This window comes from Lepidochelys olivacea, assembly GCF_965140295.1.
Source record: "Lepidochelys olivacea isolate rLepOli2 genome assembly, chromosome: 4".
Lineage (NCBI taxonomy): Eukaryota > Metazoa > Chordata > Testudines > Cheloniidae > Lepidochelys > Lepidochelys olivacea.
Genome location: NC_140414.1, coordinates 126,135,527 through 126,156,327, shown reverse-complemented (window position 1 = coordinate 126,156,327; position 20,801 = coordinate 126,135,527). Strand labels below are relative to the sequence as shown.

The 20,801-nt window shown below is 40.3% G+C and overlaps 1 protein-coding gene across 3 annotated transcripts in view; it reads left to right on the top strand.

Annotated features, from left to right (window-relative positions):
• Nucleotides 1–20,801, top strand: part of AFAP1 (actin filament associated protein 1) — a 168,313-nt gene that overhangs the window by 34,202 nt on the left and 113,310 nt on the right. Inside the window, exon 2 of one of the 3 annotated variants that reach the window (XM_084626773.1) lies at nucleotides 18,977–19,063. The exons of the other annotated variants lie outside the window; for them this stretch is intronic. Within the exon in view, the coding sequence (XP_084482899.1) occupies nucleotides 18,994–19,063 (70 nt within the window). The 5' untranslated portion in view covers nucleotides 18,977–18,993. The remainder of the gene's footprint in view (nucleotides 1–18,976; nucleotides 19,064–20,801) is intronic. 3 annotated transcript variants of the gene reach the window in all.

The following is a 20,801-nucleotide window of genomic DNA, read 5'->3' as shown; positions in this document are numbered from 1 at the left end:
AGGGAGGGAGAAGAGTCAAGGGAGAGGCAAAAGAGCCACCCCCTTGTCACAGGAGTAAAGGAAAGGGAAGAGCAGAGCTGCAGCAAGCCAATGAACTCTTCCTTCTCCTTCCTGTCTCCTGTAAGAATGGTGCCTGCTGAGGGGCTGGGGCAGAGAGCACCGCCTGCTTCCGGCAGCAGCCCTGATTGGCTGCTCTTTCCCTTGCTGCCAAGCAGAGGAGGTTTCTGCAAGACAGACAGGAAATACGCACCCCTTGGCAGCTTAGGTGGAATTGTGGACATTTTAATTGCAGGGTCCATGACTCAGGGGCACCATTTCAGATTTAGACTGTGGGGGCGGGGGGGCTGGCAGCGACTTTAACCCTGTGGTTCCAGGGGTTACTTGGCAGTTAGCCCTGTGCAGCAGAGCTTCCACTGTCAGCCCTGCACAGGGCTTAAATGCAGCCAGAGCCCACTGGAGCAGAGCTTCAGTAAATATTTTCAAACCCGCGGGAAACCCAGTGCCCTCCTGGAGGGCTGAGGCCCCGAATCCCTGAGTCCTGGCGCACCTCTCACAGGGCTGAAGACCCCAGTTCCGGTTCACCCCGTGGTCCACTATGGCTGTTCGGATTTGGACCGCGGGCTGCCTATTGACTACCCCTGCTCTAAACCCACTCTCACCCAAGTGTGAAGCTGTCAGCCCAACTGACTCATCTGTGGCTGCAGGCCAAAAGCAGAGTTAGGTCTTCACTAGGGCTGGTAACCTTCCTTCTTTGCATGGATCACTTGGATGTTGATAGTCCTCCAGTGCCTTCCCACTGTCTCCCCCCCCCCCCCATGTGCCTAGGAGGACAGACAAGTTCTATAATTCACTGAAAAAGAATCATAGAGCAGCTCATCTTACTGCAGTGCAAATAACTATGGGATATGTCCTAGATAGTAGTCCTAGAGACACACGTAGGGGAGTGCAGTGTGTGTCCAGTGAGGACACAGTAACTCGGTTATGGCATTGCAGTGTGGCTGCTCACATCCAGGTGAGGCTGTCCCAGATACTGATAATTTGTATTATTAAAATTACTATTATATTATTATACTATTATTATAATTAATACTATTAATATTATACTATTATTAAAATTATTAAATATTAAATTAAATACTATTTAATTTAAATAATTAAATAAATTAAATACTATTAATATTATACTATTATTAAAATTATTAAAAAACTCTGAGGTAACTCTGCAGTGAAAACTTATCCTCGAGGACATTCAACTGGGAGTTTCTTTTTGGTTACTCCGTACCTCATTTATTTAATGAGAGTGGTTACCAAGCACTTTGCACTTCTGTAACAGGGCCATGTAAAGCAATCAATATGCAGGGAAATTCTTCAAAAAATTTCTAGTGATAGTAGGAAATAAGAAACACTTCAGCCTGGGGTGAATCCTTTCTAATCCCTTATACTTAATATGAACATTAGTTATATTTTAAATGTTTTAAAAAAACCAACTCGCATGGTAACATAGATCAATATATGTTTTATAAATACACTTCAGTGGCCCAAGGTGGATGTTTGAGTTACGGGTAACTTTCTGTTAGGTCTGTAAACTTTTAAGTGGTTCGCAAAAAGAAAAGGAGGACTTGTGGCACCTTAGAGACTAACCAATTTATTTGAGCATAAGCTTTTGTGAGCTACAGCTCACTTCATCGGATGCATACTGTGATTAAGTGGTTATAATTAAATAGTGTACTTAACACCACATTAAAGATAGAAAGTGCATATTTTTATTGGTGGCATTGTTTTACTTTTGTAGATGGTGGAAAACATTTGATTTATTTAAAGTCCAGATGCAAATGATTAGATGAAGGGAAAAGCTATCAAATACAACTGGGTAATCCTAAATCTGCAGAAACCATGAACTTTCTGCGTAACTGGATTGCTATTCTCCTGGTAATGAGTAACAGGACCCAGGAACTTTTTAGCGTATGCTACATTCAATTTTACTCATAACATTCTCATTTTTAAAATAAAATTTGGGGATAGTACTAAGGTTCCAGGATTTTAGAGAAGGTTCATGACAATCAGGTCACAGACCTTGAAGTGTTTTGGAGTATGGAAGTGTACTGAAATATTTTGCAAATATCTGTTTTAACAATTTAGTAATAATGAAGTAATAATAAGCTCTAATATGTTCCAAAGGTATGATTTGATTTTAATTTTAATGCAAATCTTGATTAAATATTCATTGTCATACAGATTCTTGGAACATCTTTCATTTCTCCTTTGCCCATGATATGGGTGATGTGTATAATGGTAATGGTTGCAGGTGGTTTAACTTTTGTGAAATTTGTGTGTAGCTGGTGTATTTGAATTGGTTGGGCATAATAAACTGACAGATCTATTTGTTTGTTCATGTGTTTTTTTTACTAGATGGACATGACCAGCTAAGGCACTGAATGAGTGGCTGTTTTTTTAATTGTAGCTCAGTAAAAATCTGAATAAAAAAATAATACCTGCATAAAGCTATTCTCACTTTCTTCACCAGTTTTCAGGGAAAGTGTCTGAGAGAGAGTACAGTGCCTGCATGTTAATGTGAGGGCCAGCAGAGTACCCAGTGCTGCCAGTGACTTCCATGGAAACTACGGATGCTTAGAATCTCTGAAAAATCTCACCATTGGCACTTACACTCTCAAATGTGGATATAGGCATCCAAATGTGAGCATTTTGGCCTTCATGTTTTAATATTCCTTATAGGATGTTCATCTCAATGAGATGAAATACCTTATACATTTTCTAGTAACTTTTGCTCCTCAACTTTTTCTTTGGCAGTTTAAAGTAACAGTTACTGACAAGCAAATTACACCTCGATTCTTTGCTTTGTCAGATAAGATTTGCAGTAGTGCAGTAATCAGAAGTGAAAGCACATACATGCGCAAAACTGTTAATAATTGAAATATTTGCTTCCACTGTACAGTACTGAAGTTTCAAGGCATGACTGAAATAAATAGACCTCACACTTCTCTTATGCTGGTGCAAATCAGGAATGAGTAAATTCATTGACATTAAGGGAGTCACTTTGGTTTATGTATGAGGAGAGAATTGAACCCACTGACTCCATAATTGTGCACAGAGGCCCCCATCACTTTGATATTCGAGAGCGGGTGTTGGTGAAAGTGTTTTACTCATGGGGAAATTCTGCTCCAAAAAATTAAAAATTCTGTGCTCGATATTTTAAAATTCTGCATATTTTATTTTGCCAAAATAACACAATATAGTCACGTCAGTTTCAATAATTTTGGTAATTTATTTCAAAATACCCGTCTGCAAGTATGCCTGTAACAATACAGACAACAAAAAAGATTAAGGAAATGTTTTTTGACAAACAGAGTCTTTACTAGGCATATAACTAGAGACCTTTGAGTAAGAATTCATTTAAACTACAACACAGAAACTTATTTCCTGCACCCCTCAGAAGCAGTGCATAGGCTTGCGGGAGTCAGGGGTAATGGAAGAGCTGAGAGCAGGAAATAATTGTTGGGAAGGAGCCTGGCAGTGACCCTGGAGGGTTGTTTAGGGTGGATGGGAGAAGTATAGAACAGTTTTTTTGGGGGGGAAGGATTGTTAGGGAGTTGGGGAGCCTCCCCCATGCAGACGCTAGCTGCCCCCTGGCCTGTCCCATTCAGGCAGTCACATCTGCGCCTGTCCCCATGTGTCCCTGCACCCTCACTCAGCCACCCCTCCTCCCCTGTCCCCACGTGGCCATGCACCCCTGCACAGTCACCCTGCCTGCCCCATCCCCATGTGTCCCTGCACCCCCACTCCTATTCAACCCCTGGCTCAATGCTGTCACCCCACTGTCTCCTGTGCTCTCACCTCAGTCTGTCCCCCCCACTAGCCCTTCTGAACCCCAGTCTGTGACCCCCGAGCTGCCCATGTCTGTCCCCCCCCCCATCCTGGGTCTCCTCACCTGGCCCCATGGACAGGGTGCTGTGAGGAAGGCAGCCACTGCCTCCTTCTTCTCCACGGCTGGGTGCTCCGGCCCTCTCTTCTTGTGCCACATCAGCCCCTGGTGGTCGAAAGGTGTAATTCAGTGCCTCCTTGGGAGAATCTGTTTTTTGCGGGGTTGGGGGGGAATCTGCAGGGAACATGAATTCTGCACGTGTGCAGTGGTGCAGAATTCCCCCAGGATTAGTGATTTCACATCTACAACAGTTGTTATCTCTTAGCTGGCTGCCTCAGTCTACATGTTGTGTCTCTTCTGGGAACTACACCTATCAGAATATTGTTCTTAAGTGTTTAATACAACCACTTCAGTAGGTCACGTAGGGTGCTTTTGCATTTTCTAACCTCTTTCATCAGGATCTCAGTGCATTAATAACTCTAAGTCTTACAGCACCTGTGAGGCTGAAGTGTTATTCCCATGTTGCAGATGGAGAAACTGAGACCTAGAGAGATTAAATGATTTACGTAGTCACACAGCAAGTCCGTGACAGAGTCAGAGTCCAAGTTCCTAGTTTTCTGTTCTAACCACTACACTCAGTCAGATTCTGACCCTGGATTACAAAAATACAAAACTGGAATAAAATCACTAGCTTTATGGCTGTGTAACTGATGTCAAAGTGTACCTCTCTGCCCCATCTTTATAGTCTCCTCGCCTTTCAATCCTACCCCAGAGGGTCAATTTTTGTTTAGCAGTATAGAAACAGCATTTCCCCCCTGCATTACACCTTCTTTGGAGTCAGCAAAAAACAAGGCCCACAAAGCAGTGCTCTGCTTTGAGATTGACTACCATCTAGTCATTTAGTATCTGTCTGAACTGTATGGATATATGTGTCACTTGGGATACATGTATCTTCTACATTCTTAGATGGTCAAATAATAAATTAAATAATTTCTAACAAATTTTCCATCTGACATCTAATAAATTAAGTGATTCATTTTTTAATTATTTGGCCAACTCTCATATTTATTCCCTAGTTGTGTGTTCAAGTGTTCATGTTTATTTACAGTATGCTAAATGAAGGGACACTAGGGTATTAAAAAGAGAATATGTCCAGTAATAAAGACAAACTTTTGTAAGTATGAAACAAAAAAGCTTATTAAAGAGAGATCATATACTAACCTTCAATGTTTTTAAAAAGAAATGTTTATTTCAGAACCTATCATTTAAAATATATAATAATAGAGCATCTTGCAATTTTTCTCTTTGTTTTTGTGACATTCTTAGCTTTGATTATTCTCTCACTTCATTTCTGTATAATCCAAAATAATTTTAACCAGGGCTCACAACATAAACAGTTTAGTCTACATTCTTACAGTTTCAGATTTACCAAATATTTCTTTTTCATGTGAAAACATTTTTGGTTTGCTCAATTTGTGGTGAGTTATCCCTGATAAAAGAGAAGTACAAGAAGTGGGAGGCACTCATAAATCTAAAGAAAACTTGGACTGAACAGCTACCAGTTGCAGTTGTTATTTTGTATTGTAACTTACTGTTTCTGAATGTGCATGTCAGGGTTCCCTCCCCACTCTGAACTCTAGGGTACAGATGTGGGGACCTGCATGAAATCCCCCTAAGCTTATTTCTACCAGCTTAGATTAAAAACTTCCCCAAGGCGCAAATTCTTTGTCCTTGGACAGTATGCGGCCACCACCAAGCGATTTAGACAAAGAATCAGGGAAAGGACCACTTGGAATTCCTATTCCCCCAAAATATCCCCCCACAGCCTTACACCCTCTTCCTGGGAAGGCTTGAGAATAATATACCAACCAAATAGGTAAACCAGATTCTTAAAAAACAGAACTTTATAATAAAGGAAAAAAGGTAAAAGAAGCACCTCTGTAAAATCAGGATGGAAGGTAACTTTACAGGGTTATCAGATTCAAAACACAGAGGATTCCCCTCTATGCAAAACTTTAAAGTTAAAAAACAGGGATAAACCTCCCTCTTAGCACAGGGAAAATTCACAAGTTGAAAACAAAAGGTAATCTAATGTGCCCTGCCTTATTTACTTACTCTTTTTGCAATATTGAGACTCACTTTAGGATGGTTTATAGGAGAAGGAGTTTTCTGACCTGGTGCATCTCTGCTTCCCAAGAGAACACAAAAACAAAGAGCACAAACAAAGCCTCCCCCCCACCCCCCAATTTAAAAGTATCTTCTTTCCCCATTGGTCCTTTTGGTTAGGTACAACCAGGTTATTTGAGCTTCTTTACCCCTTACAGGTAAGGAGGAATTCTAGGCTACCCTTAGCTGTATGGTAATGACAGTGCATATGAGCAGTTAGGCACAAACTCCACCTAGACTAGTAGGAGCTGAGGATCAGACCACATGTTAGAAAGATTATTCCCACAGATTTGGAATAAGGTCATGGGTTCCAAGTACAATCTTCCTTTCATACCAGTTTTACAATTGTTAATATATATATATATTTGCAGTGGTAGATCTACTACGTATTCCATATGATTACCAAAGAATGGGATTCTGCTTTTGCTAACTTATCTGAGTAAGGGGAGCTCTCCTTTTCCTTATCTGATTCAATTAATGTCCTTTGGGGGACAGGATTGCTTGGGAGATTAGTAATTGGACTCCTGGGACTGTTCACCTTTTAAGATCTCTAGTTGAAATCTGGCCCACATCAAAAGCCCCCATCTGATGGCTGTTCACTGGCTAACGTGAACTGAGTTGGAGGTCTCAGTCTAGTTCTTGAGAGACATCTCTTGCAAAATAATTCCCACCGCAACTGATGCACAATGGATGCACTTTAAACAATAATAATAAAGCATCTTCCTAGAGACAGAAGAGCCTCTTGCCCAGAGATATACTCTCTCCAGGTCAAGGATGGGGCATTATAGGCAAGTTTGCACTCCAGGTGCCGTGCTATATTATGAATGGAATACTTGAGTTTTCAAGACTGTGAATCTAGTACATTTTAGAAGCATTTCACTTCCCTTTTATAATAAAATTAAAGTGTGTCTGTGAGGGGGGGAGGGAGGAAACCCTAAAAAGCTTATCTTGAAAAGTAAAAACTTTAACTTCAGCAAGGGGGCGGGGGAAGAGATCAGGACTATTGGATGCATGTTACCATGAACCAATAGGGAAAAGGTAGATTCAATCTACTTGTGTGCTGGCTAACATTTAATTGGAGAGTGTGGGCAGAGAGAGGGAGAGAAGAGAGATTGATCAGTAGATTCTAAGTGGAAAGAGCAATCTGAGCATCCCAAACCACATCTAATGTTAATCTATGAAAACAAATCTTGTGCCTTGCTAATACTACGTTAGAAAGTCTGAATGGTGCCTGAAAATTAACCCTCTATAGCTCTGTTTTGTAATTATTTGTATTTTATTCTAATGAGGGAAGTGACGCTGTTTCCAAATTTATTGTGAAAAAATTCTGCTTTTATTTTCACTGTGACAGCCAAGAAAGCTTTAGTCCTCAGAAAAGCCCCAGAACAATTGCTGAGAACTGTAGAGAATTCGGCTAAGGGCTTAATTATGTCTAGGGTGCCTGAGCTTCTGTGGGAAAAGAGAATCTCTTTCTGTGAAATTCCCAACACAGTCATTGCTGTTGGATTAAACAACGCCTGCACTTGCCATTGTGGTTGTAGAAAAATGTTAAATTCTTTGCTGTGTAGACCACTTAATTGAATGTGGTCTTTTATAATAATAGATGGTAGAGGAAGAAATGGATTTATATGTGTCTGCAGAGGAATTTTTCAGAGTGGGGCTCTAGAGCTCAATCTATAGGTTAATAGAGGGGATGTCGAGACAGCGCATTAAGCCAAAGGGAAGGGTGTGCGTGTGTGTGTGTCTCTGTGCATGTGTGTCCTTGCTCTCAAGTGATCTCCTCTAGTCAATTGAAGGTAGATGCATCCAGGGCATGATCTTGCCTTCTAAGGGGCAAGGAGAATAAGGGCTCTATCCTGCAAGGAGCTGAGCGCTCTGGACCAATTCAACAAAGCATTTAAGCATATGCTTAACTTTTTAAGAATGTGAGCAGACTATTCACAAACCCTAAGTGAAAACAACACAGAATCCTTGTGGCACCTTAGAGACTAACACATTTATTTGGGCATAAGCTTTCATGGGCTTATGCCCAAATACATTTGTTAGTCTCTAAGGTGCCACAAGGATTCCTCGTTTTTGCTGACACAGATTAACACGGCTACCCCTCTAAAGCACTAAGTGCTTTGCTGGATTGAGCCCAAAAGGAGAAAAATGAGGCGGCTTCTGAGCAGTGTGCCAATGACCCCCGCCAGCCTTGAGACAGTCATATTGAGTGTTCGCAACTAGAAATCAATCACATGGTTTCTTCTATGTTTAATTATATTCTCTTTTTTTTTCCCCCTCCAAACTCTTGCTATTGCTATTAGAGGCAAATAAGAATCATCCCTCCAGGGCGGCTGCCGGTTCTCTTTTGTGGCATGAGTTTGCTTAGGAAGTATTCACAAAAAATAGTTTAGAGAGACAAGGTGGGTGAGGTGATATATTTTACTGGACCAATTTCTCTTGGTGAGAGGTACAAGTTTTCAAGCCATACAGAGCTCTTCTTCAGGCCTGGGAAAGGACACAGGAGGTAATTGTCCCACTCTGCTAGGCATTGGTGAGGCCTCAACTGGAGTACTGTGTCCATTTCTGGGTGCCACATTTCACGAAAGATATGGGCAAATTGGAGGGAGTACAGTGGAGGGCAACAAAACTAATAAAAGGCTTAGAAAACCAGACTTACGAGGAAAGGTTAAAAAAAACCTGGGTATGTTTAATCTTGAGAAAAGAAGACTAAGGGCAGGAGGGACCTGATGGTCTTCAAATACATTAAAACCTATTATTTTACAGAGGGCTGTGATCAGTTGTTCTCTATGTCCACTGAAGGTAGGACAACAAGCAGCAAAAGAGATGTAGGTTAGATAATAGGAAAAATATTCTAAGTATAAGGGTAGCTAAGCACTGGAATAGGCTTCCAGGGAAGGTTGTGGAATCCTGGAGGTTTTTTAAGAAGAAGGTTGGACGAATACCTGTCATGGATGGTCTAGGTTTTCTTGGTGCTGCTTCAGAGCAGTGGGCTGGAATAGATGACCTGTTGAAGTCCCTTCTCCATTTCCATGATTCCACTGAATGTGGGCCTGATCCTGTAAATGACAGCATGTGGTGAAGTACTTCACCACTGACTTCAATAGGGCTCCATTTGGGTGCAGCAGTCTGCCTGTGCCCTGTCAGTTTGAGACTCAAGGCCTACAGATCTGAAAAGAACATGATGGTACAGAGAATCTACATTCTGTTTTTTGCTGGATTGAGTAGCCACTTATTTTAAATGCAACCCCTAAAATATTGCATTTAAAATATTAAAATAAAAAAGTGTAAAATATTGAACTTCAATCATGGGTGGATTTTATAGGTTGAACATTCCGTTTAAGTCTCAGTTTTACTAAAATTAGATATTGGTATAAAACAATGTGGTGCCACATGTTTGAGAGGAGGAGAGGGTTGGCAAGATCTTATATATGTTATTCTGACACCCTGAAGATTTTTTTTTTAATGTTTAGCCACACTGTGTCATTGTCATTAATTCTATATTGTTCAAAATAATGTTTTTATTTTGTTTAGAAAGTACTCAACCAAAGGCGAAGTGCCTAATAAAGCATAATGCAAGAGGAAGGAAGGCCTCCTGGATGAAGCCCACAACAGGGACTCAGGAGAGCTGGGTTGTCTTCCTAGCTGTGATGCCAGCTCACTGCATAGCCTTCGGCAGCTTACTTAGGCCAAACTTTTTAAACTCTGATGTCTAGAATTAAGCGGATTGGGCCTGGTTTTCATAGGGGTTGTGGACCTGCAACTGAAATGTGGGTACACAGTATCTCTGAAAACCAATTGTTGTGAAGTTTGGTGCCAAACTTTAGGCATTCAGGGTTGAAAATTTTGACACTGGGGCTTTGTCCTGAGAAGTGTTGAGCACCTTCATTACTGAACGGAAAGTGTTCAGTTTCTCAAAATATGCATGACATGGTGCCGGATACAACCCTTTGTTTCTTCTGCTTTCCTTTCTGTAAAATGGGATAATAGTTATCTATCTACTTCACAGTGGTACTGAGATGCTTAAAATTAACAGGTGTTTTAAAGCTATTTTTTAAAAGCAAAAATGTATTACTGTTTTAAATGGCATAATAGCCCCAAATGATATCAGAACATTTATTTTTGTACCCTTCAAAATAAATAAATTCTGTTTTGTATAAACATACTAATTAAGGATATAATACACTTTTTTAAAAGAAAAATATTTGTATTTATATATTTTCAGGAAATATTTGACTTAATTGAATTGAGTTTCTGCTTCAGAGGGCAAGATGTTAACTTAGGAAAAACTTGGCATTTATCTTGTGACAGATCATTTTAATCTAATGAATCTTGCTTTTATCCTACTCATTCTCCTGGGATTAGAAATTGTCTGACTAGGAAAGACTTCCCCCCCCCCCCCCCGAAAAGTCACACTTCCTTCTGGAGATGAGTAATGTGTTTGTTTTAATGAGAGAGTCATTTAAAAAAAAAAATAAAAGACCTCCCTAAATAAGAGAAGTTGCCAAGAAGCAGATAATTTCCTTTTTACTCATATGTAGGGCCCTATCAAATTTGTGGCCATGAAAAAGCATCACAGACTGTGAAATCTGGTACCGCCCACCCGCCAGGAAAATCTGATCTTTTGTATGCTTTTACCCTATGCAGATTTCATGGGGGAGACAGGCATTTCTGAAACTGGGGGTTCCTACCCAAAAGGGGACTCTGTGTGTGTGGGTGTCACAGAGATATTGTAGCGGGGTCGTGGTATTGTCACCCTTACTTCTGCGTTGCCTGCAAAGGTGGCTTGCTGGAGAGCGGCAGCTGCTAGCTGAGGACCCAGCTCTGAAGGCAGCAGCACAGAAGAAAGGGTGGTAATACTGCGACCCCCTTACAATAACCTTGCAACACCCCCCCCCCACACACACACACACAAAATTACTGCTATATAAAGGCTGTTACATGGGTTTTTGTACTATGCATTGATAGTTCAGCCCTAGAGGAAGTTACAAAAACTACCATTGTAACAATTTGACACCTTTGCTAGTATCCTCAACAAAAGTGATGCTGGCACGGAGAGTGAATTTCGGTCTCTTTCCAGAGCAAGGAAGAGCTACATGAGCAGGTCGTTGCAAGAAATCAGTTCAGTGTCTTCTTTGTATTGAGAACCTCTGGCACTGGATCTGTGAGCCTGCTGACTTTCCTGAACACTAAAATCGATTGAAATGGGAGGAAGGGTGATCTAGTGCTTAGCGCACACAACTACTTATCAAGAGATCAATATTCTGTTCCTTGCTTTGACACCCTTTCCGTTAAGTGACCTTGGGCAAGTCACCTGACATTTCTGCTGTTTTACAGATGGGAAGATGTGCCTTCTTCACAGGGGTTGTGAAGCTAAGTTCATTATATGAATTTGAAGCACTTTGAGATCCTTGGCTGGAAAGTGCTAGAAGAGTGTAAAATATTGTACTCATCTGTCGAGTGTTTGTGTGTATTTCACTATCTTCTACTGGAGAGTATCAGAACTATTTAACGATCAGAGATGTTAGTTCAAGCGCATTGTGCTTTTAGAACTCAGGTGCTCTTCCTCCATTCCTCCAGCTGCTGCTGCTGCAAAATTCTTGTTAACTCTAGTGTGCAGCTTAGTGGCTACTATTGCTGGCCATGGGCTTATTACAATATTAGGGGACATCTACACAGGGATAAAAGACCCGCAGCTGGTCCGGCTAAACTGACTCTGGCTTCAGGGCTAAATTTCTGTGTAGATGGTTGGGCTCGGGCTAGAGCCCGAGCTCTGGGACATTCCGCTATTGCAGGGTCGCATACCTTGGGCTCCTGCCCAAATGTCTAACCAGCAATTTTGCAGCCCGGAGTCCAAGCCCTGCAAGCCTGAGTCAATTCTGGCTACAAAGAGACTTTTGCATCCATGAGTATAACATACTTTTCCAGAAGGCCAAAATAAATAAAGGAGAACAAAATGAAACACAATTTGCAGGAGGTTTTTTGGTCAGAGAAAGTTTAGATTATAAACTTTTTCGGGGCTTGGAGTGTATCCACTCTTGTGTTTTGTGGAAGACTAAGCTCACTGTCCGCTTGAGGAACAGCTCTCAAAACAATATTGGGGAGACTAATGGCTAAGGGTATGCATGCTTTATGTGGATGCTGTCCAAGTGCCATTATAAAAAGCAGCCTTTGAAAGCCACTTGTGAACTTTCACCCCATCTTCCCTCTCCACAGACTCAGCATTTTTAAGATTTGTACCTCCATGTTGCCTCCGAGTCTCTTTCGCTATTCTTTGTTTTTGTTCTCCTTGTTGTTCTTAAATTACTTAGCTCTATGTTGTTTACTTCAAAAGAGGGGAGGCTTCAAGGCATATATTTATTTGTTCATTTAGAAAAAGCTCACCATTTCCTGGGCTGAACAGATTAAACCCGAACGCTTGCACCTTTTGTGACCCTCTCTCTTTGTTATATGTTCTAGAAATGTAACCTGTAAATGAGGATTGATCTTGGTTTTTTTCATGTGCTCTCCCTGAATACTAAAACTTTATCATAAAAGGTGACTTCTTCATTTCTTTTTTATACCGGGAAAAGTCCTGACATTACTGAAAGAATGACTGGTGGCTTGTTTTGATTTTTTACTGAGGAAGTTCAGACTAGAGTCTTACTCCCATTAACTGTGTTTCTAGACACTCAAGTGTCTCATTATACCTATTTCTTAGAGAACATGACACTCTGGAAGCTCACTAAGCAAGTAGGTACCTGCAAGAATTCTGGTGCAGTTGTCTGTGTGATTTTGAAAAGGGTTTTGCACCACCAACATTCTAGTCTTCTGTTTTCCTCTTTTTCTGACATAGTTCATTAGTGAACTATGGTAATTTATTTGTGAAATAAAGAGGGAGGTTCTGTTGGTTTTATTACTCCACTGGATCTGCAGTGCATTAATCTTGCAGCTGAGTGCCTTTTTCTCTAAAGGGGTTCTGGAGGGTTACAGGAGCCTCCTGGGGCAAACCAGTGTGGCCTGTTTCTTGATTGCAGCATGGGAATGCTTTGACTTTTTCAAGAAGATGATGATATTCACTCTCACAAGGAGAAGGATGTATTTTTGTATAGCTGCTGGTTGGTTGCAGATCAGATGAAGTGTGTGTCAAGCTGATTAGAGACAACCCATGAGAAACGTGTGTCATTTTCCAAAATGGATATAATAGTGCAGATCATCATGGCAGAGCTGAGAGATGCCATAGAGGTTGGAGAAGTGAATTCCCTCCATTAGGCACAGAGGCAATGCAGCCTAGTGGCTAGAGCACTGGACTTGGATTTTATGGACCTTTTCATAAAAGCTTTAAAACTGCTCTAGTGAATGACCACACGCAAGCCATTTCCTGCCCTGTTCCTCAGTTTTCCAGTCTGTAAAATGAGGATAAAGATACTGACCTCCTTTGTAAAGCACTTGGAGATTGATGGATGAAAAGCACTACAAGAACTAGATGGTATTATTGTAAGAATACTAAAAGCAATTCATTTGTTAGATGTCCGTGTGGTATCAGTTATAGAGTAGCTAGCTGCTTCTTGAGGAATCTCATAGTAATTCTTTCTTAAAGAGAAAGTGGATGATGTAGAGGATGGAGTTGGGTAGCGTACAATTAAGTATCTCTGAGTTCCAATCCTGTGTCTGACATTGACTGATATAGAATCATAGAACTGGAAGCGACCTCGAGAGCTCATCTAGTCCAGTCCCCTGCACTCATGGCAGGACTAATTATCTAGACCATCCCTGACAGGTGTTTATCTAACCTGCTCTTTAAAATCTCAAATGATGGAGATTCCACAACCTCCCTAAGCAATTTATTCCAGTGCTTAACCACCGTGACAGAAAGTTTTTCCTAATGTTCAACCTAAACCTCCCTGGCTGTAATTTAAGCCCATTGCTCAAAGGTTAAGAAGAACAATTTTTATTCCTCCTCCTTGTAACAGCCTTTTAGATACTTGAAAACTGTTATCATGTCCCCTCTCAGTCTTCTCTTTTCCAGACTAAACAAACCCAATTTTTTCAATCTTCCCTCATAGGTCATGTTTTCTAGACCTTTAATCATTTTTGTTGTTCTTCTCTGGACTTTCTTCAATTTGTCCACATCCTTCCTGAAATGTGGCACCAGAACTGGACACAATACTCCAGTTGAGTGGAAGAATTTCTTATCATGTCTTGCTTACAACACTTCTGCCAATACATCCCAGAATGATGTTAGCTTTTTTTGCAACAGCGTTACGCTGTTGACTCATACTTAGCTTGTGATCCACAATGCCTCCCAGATCCTTTACCACAATACTCCTTCCTAGGCAGTCATTTCCCATTTTGTATGTGTGCAACTGATTGTTCCTTCCTAAATGTAGTACTTTGCATTTGTCCCTATTGAATTTCATCCTGTTTACTTCAGACAGTTTCTCCAGTTTGTCCAGATCATTTTGAATTTTAATCTTATCCTTCAAAGCACTTGCAACCCCTCCCAACTTGGTATCGTCCTCAAACTTTATAAGTGTACTCTGTATGTCATTGTCAAAATCATTGATGAAGATATTGAACAGAAATTGACCCAGGACTGATCTCTGGGGGACCCCACTGGTTATGCCCTTCCAGCATGACTCTGAACCACTCTGGGAACAGTTTTCCAACCAGTTTTGCACCCATCTTATAGTAGCTCCATTTAAGTTGCATTTCCCTAGTTTATTTATGAAAAGGTCATGAGGGACAGTATCAAAAGCTTTACAAAAATCAAGTAATACCACGTCTACTGCTTCCCTCCTATCCACAAGGGTTGTTACCCTGTCAAAGAAAGCTATCAGGGTGGTTTGACATGATGTGTTTTTGACAAATCCATGCTGACTGTTACTTATCCCCTTATTATATTCTAGATGTTTGCAAATTGATTGCTTAATTATTTGCTCCATTATCTTTCCGGGTACAGAAGTTAAGCTGACTGGTCTGTAATTCCCAGGGTTGTCCTTATTTCCCTTTTTATTGATGGGCACTATATTTACCCTTTTCCAGTCTTCTGGAATCTCCCCGTCTTCCATGACTTCTCAAAGATAATCCCTAATGGCTCAGATATCTCCTCAGTCAGCTCCTTGAGTATTCTAGGATGCATTTCATCAGGCCCTGGTGACTTGAAGACATCTAATTTGTCCAATTAATTTGTAACTTGTTCTTTCCCTATTTTAGCCTCTTCTGATCCTACCTCATTTTCACTGGCATTCACTACCTTAGACATCCAATCATCATCAGCCGTCTTGGTGAAAACCGAAACAAAAAAGTCATTAAGCATGTCTGCCATTTCCACATTTTCTGTTATTCTCCCCGTCCCACATTAAGTAGTGGGCCTACCCTGTCCTTGGTCTTCCTCTTGCTTCTAATGTATTTGTAGAATGTTTGCTTGGTACCCTTTTATGTCTCTAGCTAATTTGATCTTGTTTTGTGGCTTGACCTTTCTAATTTTGTCTCTACATACTTGTGTTATTTGTTTATATTCATCCTTTGTAATTTGACCTAGATTTCACTTTTTGTAGGACTCTTTTTTTATTTTTAGATCATTGAAGATTGCCTGGTTAAGCCAGTATGGTCTCTTGCCATACTTCCTATCTTTCCTACACAGTGGGATAGTTTGCCCTTGTGCCCTTAATAATGTCTCTTTGAAAAATTGCCAACTGTCTTCTGTTGGTTTTTCCCTTAGATTTGCTTCCCATGGGATCTTACCTACCAACTCCCTGAGTTTGCTAAAGTCTGCCTTCTTGAAATCCATTTTCTTTATTTTGCTGTTCTCTCTCCGACCATTCCTTAGAATCATGAACTCTACCCTTTCATGATCACTTTCACCCAAGCTGCCTTCCACTTTCAAATTCTCAACCAGTTCCTCCCTATTTGTCAAAATAAAATCTAGAATAGCCTCTCTCCTGGTAGCTGTCTCCACCTTCTGAAATAAAAAATTGTCTCCAATACATTCCAAGAACTTGTTGGATAATCTGTGCCTTGTTATGTTGTTTTCCCAACAGATGTCTGGGTAGTTGAAGTCCCCCATCACCATCAAGTCCTGCACTTTGGATGATTTTTTTAGCTGTTTAAAAAAAGCCTCATTCACCTCTTCTTCCTGGCTAGGTGGTCTGTAGTACACCCCTACCATGACACCACCCTTGTTTTTTACCCCTTTTATCCTTACCCAGAGACTTTCAACAAGTCTGTCTCTTATTTCCATCTCAATCTCAGTCCAAGTGTATACATTTTTAATATATAAGGCAACACCTCCTCCCTTTTTTCCCTGCTGGTCCTTTTTTCCCTGTCATCTTCTAATGGTTGGGGCAACTTTCCGCTTCTGTTTTCCCCATCTGTAAAATTAGGATAATAATGCTCCTCTTACAAGGATGTTGTGAAGGCTAATGTTTGAGGTGCTTTGAAAAACAAGTGCTGCAGAATTTTCAAAATATTGAACCAGCCTATTTTAAAGCATTTTAAGACCCCCATACACTTTTCCATCCATTTCAAAATGTGTCCTTTCCAGTTTCTGTAGTGAAATTGAGAACTTTTATTTGTAATTTTTACATGAACATTTCAGTTATTTTTTCCCCTTGTGCCTCATGACTCTTTTTATTTAAATTTATTTAATCTCTCCCCCCACTCTTTCTCCAGAATCAAAAGCTTAGCTTACATAGTGGGATATATTTTCATCCTGGTGCCTGGGAAATGAGTTGGGCAACTATCTTTGTAGCTAACAAGAATTGTGCCAGCCACCTTACTCCCTCCACATATGATGAGAATGTGCCCTGGCACAAACAGTATTCTGTTATTGGTGCGGGGGAAAATACTGGCACTTAAAATTTTTATATGAAACATTTCTTCTTACTGTATGCACAATAAAAAGTTAAATTGAAGTCAGTTTAATTAATCCAGGCTGCAGATGATCATTGACTTGGCTTGAAATCTAATCCTCTTACTCATAAATTGCTTACTCAAGTCCAGGAGTGGAATGCAGGGCAGTGCATAGAATCATGGAATATCAGGGTTGGAAGGGACCTCAGGAGGTCATCTAGTCCACCCCCCTGCTCAAAGCAGGACCTAATCCCCAACTAAATCATCTAGTTCTGCAGGCTGTTTGAATGGAGCATTATGCTGCGTGTTGGCATTGTGTGCCGAGATCTGTTGTCCCCATGATCTCACACTTCCCTATTTGGCATGAAGGCAACTGCAGTCCATTTCATTCAAATTAGGTGTGGCCCTTCGTGGCCTTTTCTCATTATTGGAGGCAGTGTGGCTTTATGGATTGACTGCACACAGGTAGCTAAAACAGCTGCATTTGTACTTTGGTTCTGCAATTGAATCACTGGCATGAGGCCCTGGTAAAGTTCAGTGACATTTGACAGGAACTGAATCAAAAGAGTTCTATAGAAATTATTATTTTAAAATGATCTTCATTACATTCTGTAGGATTTTAAACCAATTTACAGAATTTTATAGCAGGGATATATAATTCCCTTCGTTCTATCAGAAGCTTACTTAAAAATAGTTTTACACAAAACTTATTACTTTCTAGTTAAGTCCCTTAGGACGACTTCTCCTAATATTCAACTGTGGGAGCCAAAAGTTAAAATACATGAAAATGACCCAGTTTTCAGAAGGAGGCACAGATGCTTTTTATGATTGGTTAGTCTAATTTTATGACTGATTTCAATCGTAGCTGTTAAGCAAAGGCTGAACATGTTTGAAATTCCCACCTTAAGTGCCTAGCCTTTGGCACCTAGATATGGAAGAGTTTGGTCGTAACATGTCTGCTTCACCTTCCCCGTCTGTAAAACAAGGGTAGTTATACTTTCCTTCCTCTATAGGGCCTTAAAAGGATGAAGCAGTTAACGTTTGTACAGCACTTTTAAAATGTAAGATATTACATAAATGTTATATGCGATTAATATCTGCTGCACTTTTTCATCTTCTCTCTTAAAGAGGATAAAGGTTGTTTTCTAGAATCAATGCCTTCATTGTAATTCCTTTCTTGATTTGTCCATTTGTCATTTTCCATCACTCCTAAATCTGGAATGAAGGGAGAGCTTGACTTGATGTACATCTGTTCACTTTGCATGCAATTAACAAACAATTAAGAAAAAGCACAATCATGGCAAGCTAGCACAAAATCGAAACTGTGGAAAAATCTTTTGCCAAAAATGTGTTTGCATCATTCATATAAACAAGCAAGCTTGCAGTGACAGACCTTTTTTCTTTAAAGGGATACTGTCAAGGTTTACAGACTCCAAATTAACCATCTTTCCTTCCTCCTACTCCAGTGGTAGTCTAGCTTCTTCAAAACATATCCTTTGTATGGTAAATCTCCTGAAATACAGCGGTCCACTATTTCACTGGCTGTCCTGTCTTTGTCCTTCAGTCTGCCATTGTTTGACTGGCAGGTATTAGTATTATAGAAAGCTAAGTTGAGCTTTCATTATTCTGTTGCCAGTGTGTATCCCATATAACCAGTATAAAAAGAAGGACCACACTGGAGAAGATCTAGGGTGCAGTGGAGCCTTTTGTCCCATTCCACTTACTTTATTATCTTTAACAGTTAGCTGGTCGCTAAGTAGTTTAAAGCCAAAACCAGAGGGGTAGCTGTGTTAGTCTGTATTCACAAAAACAACGAGGAGTCCGGTGGCACCTTAAGACTAACAGATTTATTTGGGCATAAGCTTTCATTGCATTGTATTTAAACTTCAGTGAATATAGATTTTGTTTGGATATAACATTTCACCATAGGGCTGACAACCCAAAAAATTAAATTTTGCTAGTATTTGAGGATAAGAAAGTGAAACTAACTACTTCATTAATGGTGAGAAGTTCAAACTCCTTTTGGAACTCAAACTCCTGTTGAAACTCAAACAGACTTTTTTAATACGATTTTTTTTTTTTTTTACTTGACAGTGCCCCTTTAAGACTGAATGGTGTTTCAAGTGGGACGTAACTGGGGAAGAAGTTTTCAGTGTTCTGCTTCGGACTGTTTTCCTGAAGGTTTGTGAAATGAATTCTCCTAGTGCAAGTTAAGACTACAGCATCATGGCTTTAATTGGGAAAAATTCATATATGACCTCTGGTAGCTTTACCTGATTAAAGAAAACAGAATTAGGATCCTTTGAAAATATTAACATCAGGGAGTTTTAGGGCTCTTTAAGACATCTGTGATTTAATCTCTTTCACATTACCTACTCTAGCTCTGGCTCGAGCCAGATGAAAATAGAAAAGTATTAAGAATGAGTCTTTAGAGGGCAAAAATCAATCTCATTTGGCCAAGAGTGAGAACAGGCACTACGAGCTGGGCTTATAGATGTCATTTATACACGCAGTGGCAGTCCTTAGGTTTTTTTTATATCTAAGTATCAAAGGCACACTTTTATTATGTCTTTCAAAAGTCATTTTTGGATTTTTTGTTGTTGTTCTGTGGGTGAAGTGGGGGGAAAAATGAAATCTCAAGAACCAATTCAATTTAATTCAGGGATTGCAACTGCAGATGAAACGTTATAGCCTTTTCTTTAGGAAAGGAAATGGTCCTGTCAGATTAGAGGCTATTGAATCCTTATGCTAATTGCAAGAGCATTTATGTGCACAGTCTAGTAATTATCTGTAATTTTAAGGAAGACAGATGTAGCATTAGCTTCTGATTTAGATAACAGCCTTATTAATTTTCAAGTGAGCAGCAGAAGCAGCAGATGGTGAGATGAGGGAAGTAGTCAAATGTTTGCCATTGATAGCTCTTACTTTTGTGTAATAAATTTGGCTGGTGATTGGCTAAGCCAGCAGGGTCCTGATTGCTATCAGGACTCCAACCAGCTGGGTCCTTCCTGGGGCTGTTTTCAGAAGGCTGGTGCATGCTAATGTGTGTACTGCTGAGGACATGACAAGTATTGTATTGTTTTAGTTGTGATGCCATGGGATGGCTTTTTATGTAAGTAGACACACTGATAATACTCTGAGACCAACAGATCCAAGGCTTCCTCAGTGAGATTCTTTGGTCCATGAAAAGCAAAACATGCAAACAAAAAATCTTCACCTGTTACAAACTGAGCCACTTCTTTAAAAATCAGTAAGGTGTGGGGATTTTTGCATGTGAGATGTTGGTGGAAGCGTATCTGGCAGTACTGACCCTTTAATGTTACTTGGGATTATAGGAAGAACTGCTCAGTCATGAGCGGCACCTTTTAGTCAGTTATTGTTGAGCTTGCTATTCAGGAAATGATCCAGCGAGTTAAGGTACTAGACAGGTGGCACGCATGATTCCTGGTGAGGATCTTGTTAATCTGCAGAGAGCCCCTCCACCACTGATAAATTGGTGATTGGTCAAAGATGGGGCATGCAGGTGGTGGGAATTACACACTGCCTGAGCTGTGATCATTCTGTGGATGAGGAGAGGACTCCTTCACCAGGGCCGTCATTCTGGCACTTTTCACGAAACTAAATTGACTCCAGTGGGGTCCCTCTTAGTGAATGCATTCAAAATCACGTTAACCTACCTACATGAGAGTACAGCTTGGTGAATGTATGTAACAAAGTCAGAGGATACCACGTACGGACTTGTGTGTTGCAGCATATAGATGTTTCTTTTACAGTAATGACAGTTGAAGTGCTGCATGCATAATTTTCAGTCAGTTAGTTCTGGCAGCACTGAATCTCTGGACATATTTCTGCAGTGTTATGAAACATTGTACCACTGGAGAATAATTTGCAAGATTGGAAAGGACCAGCTTTAAGTAAG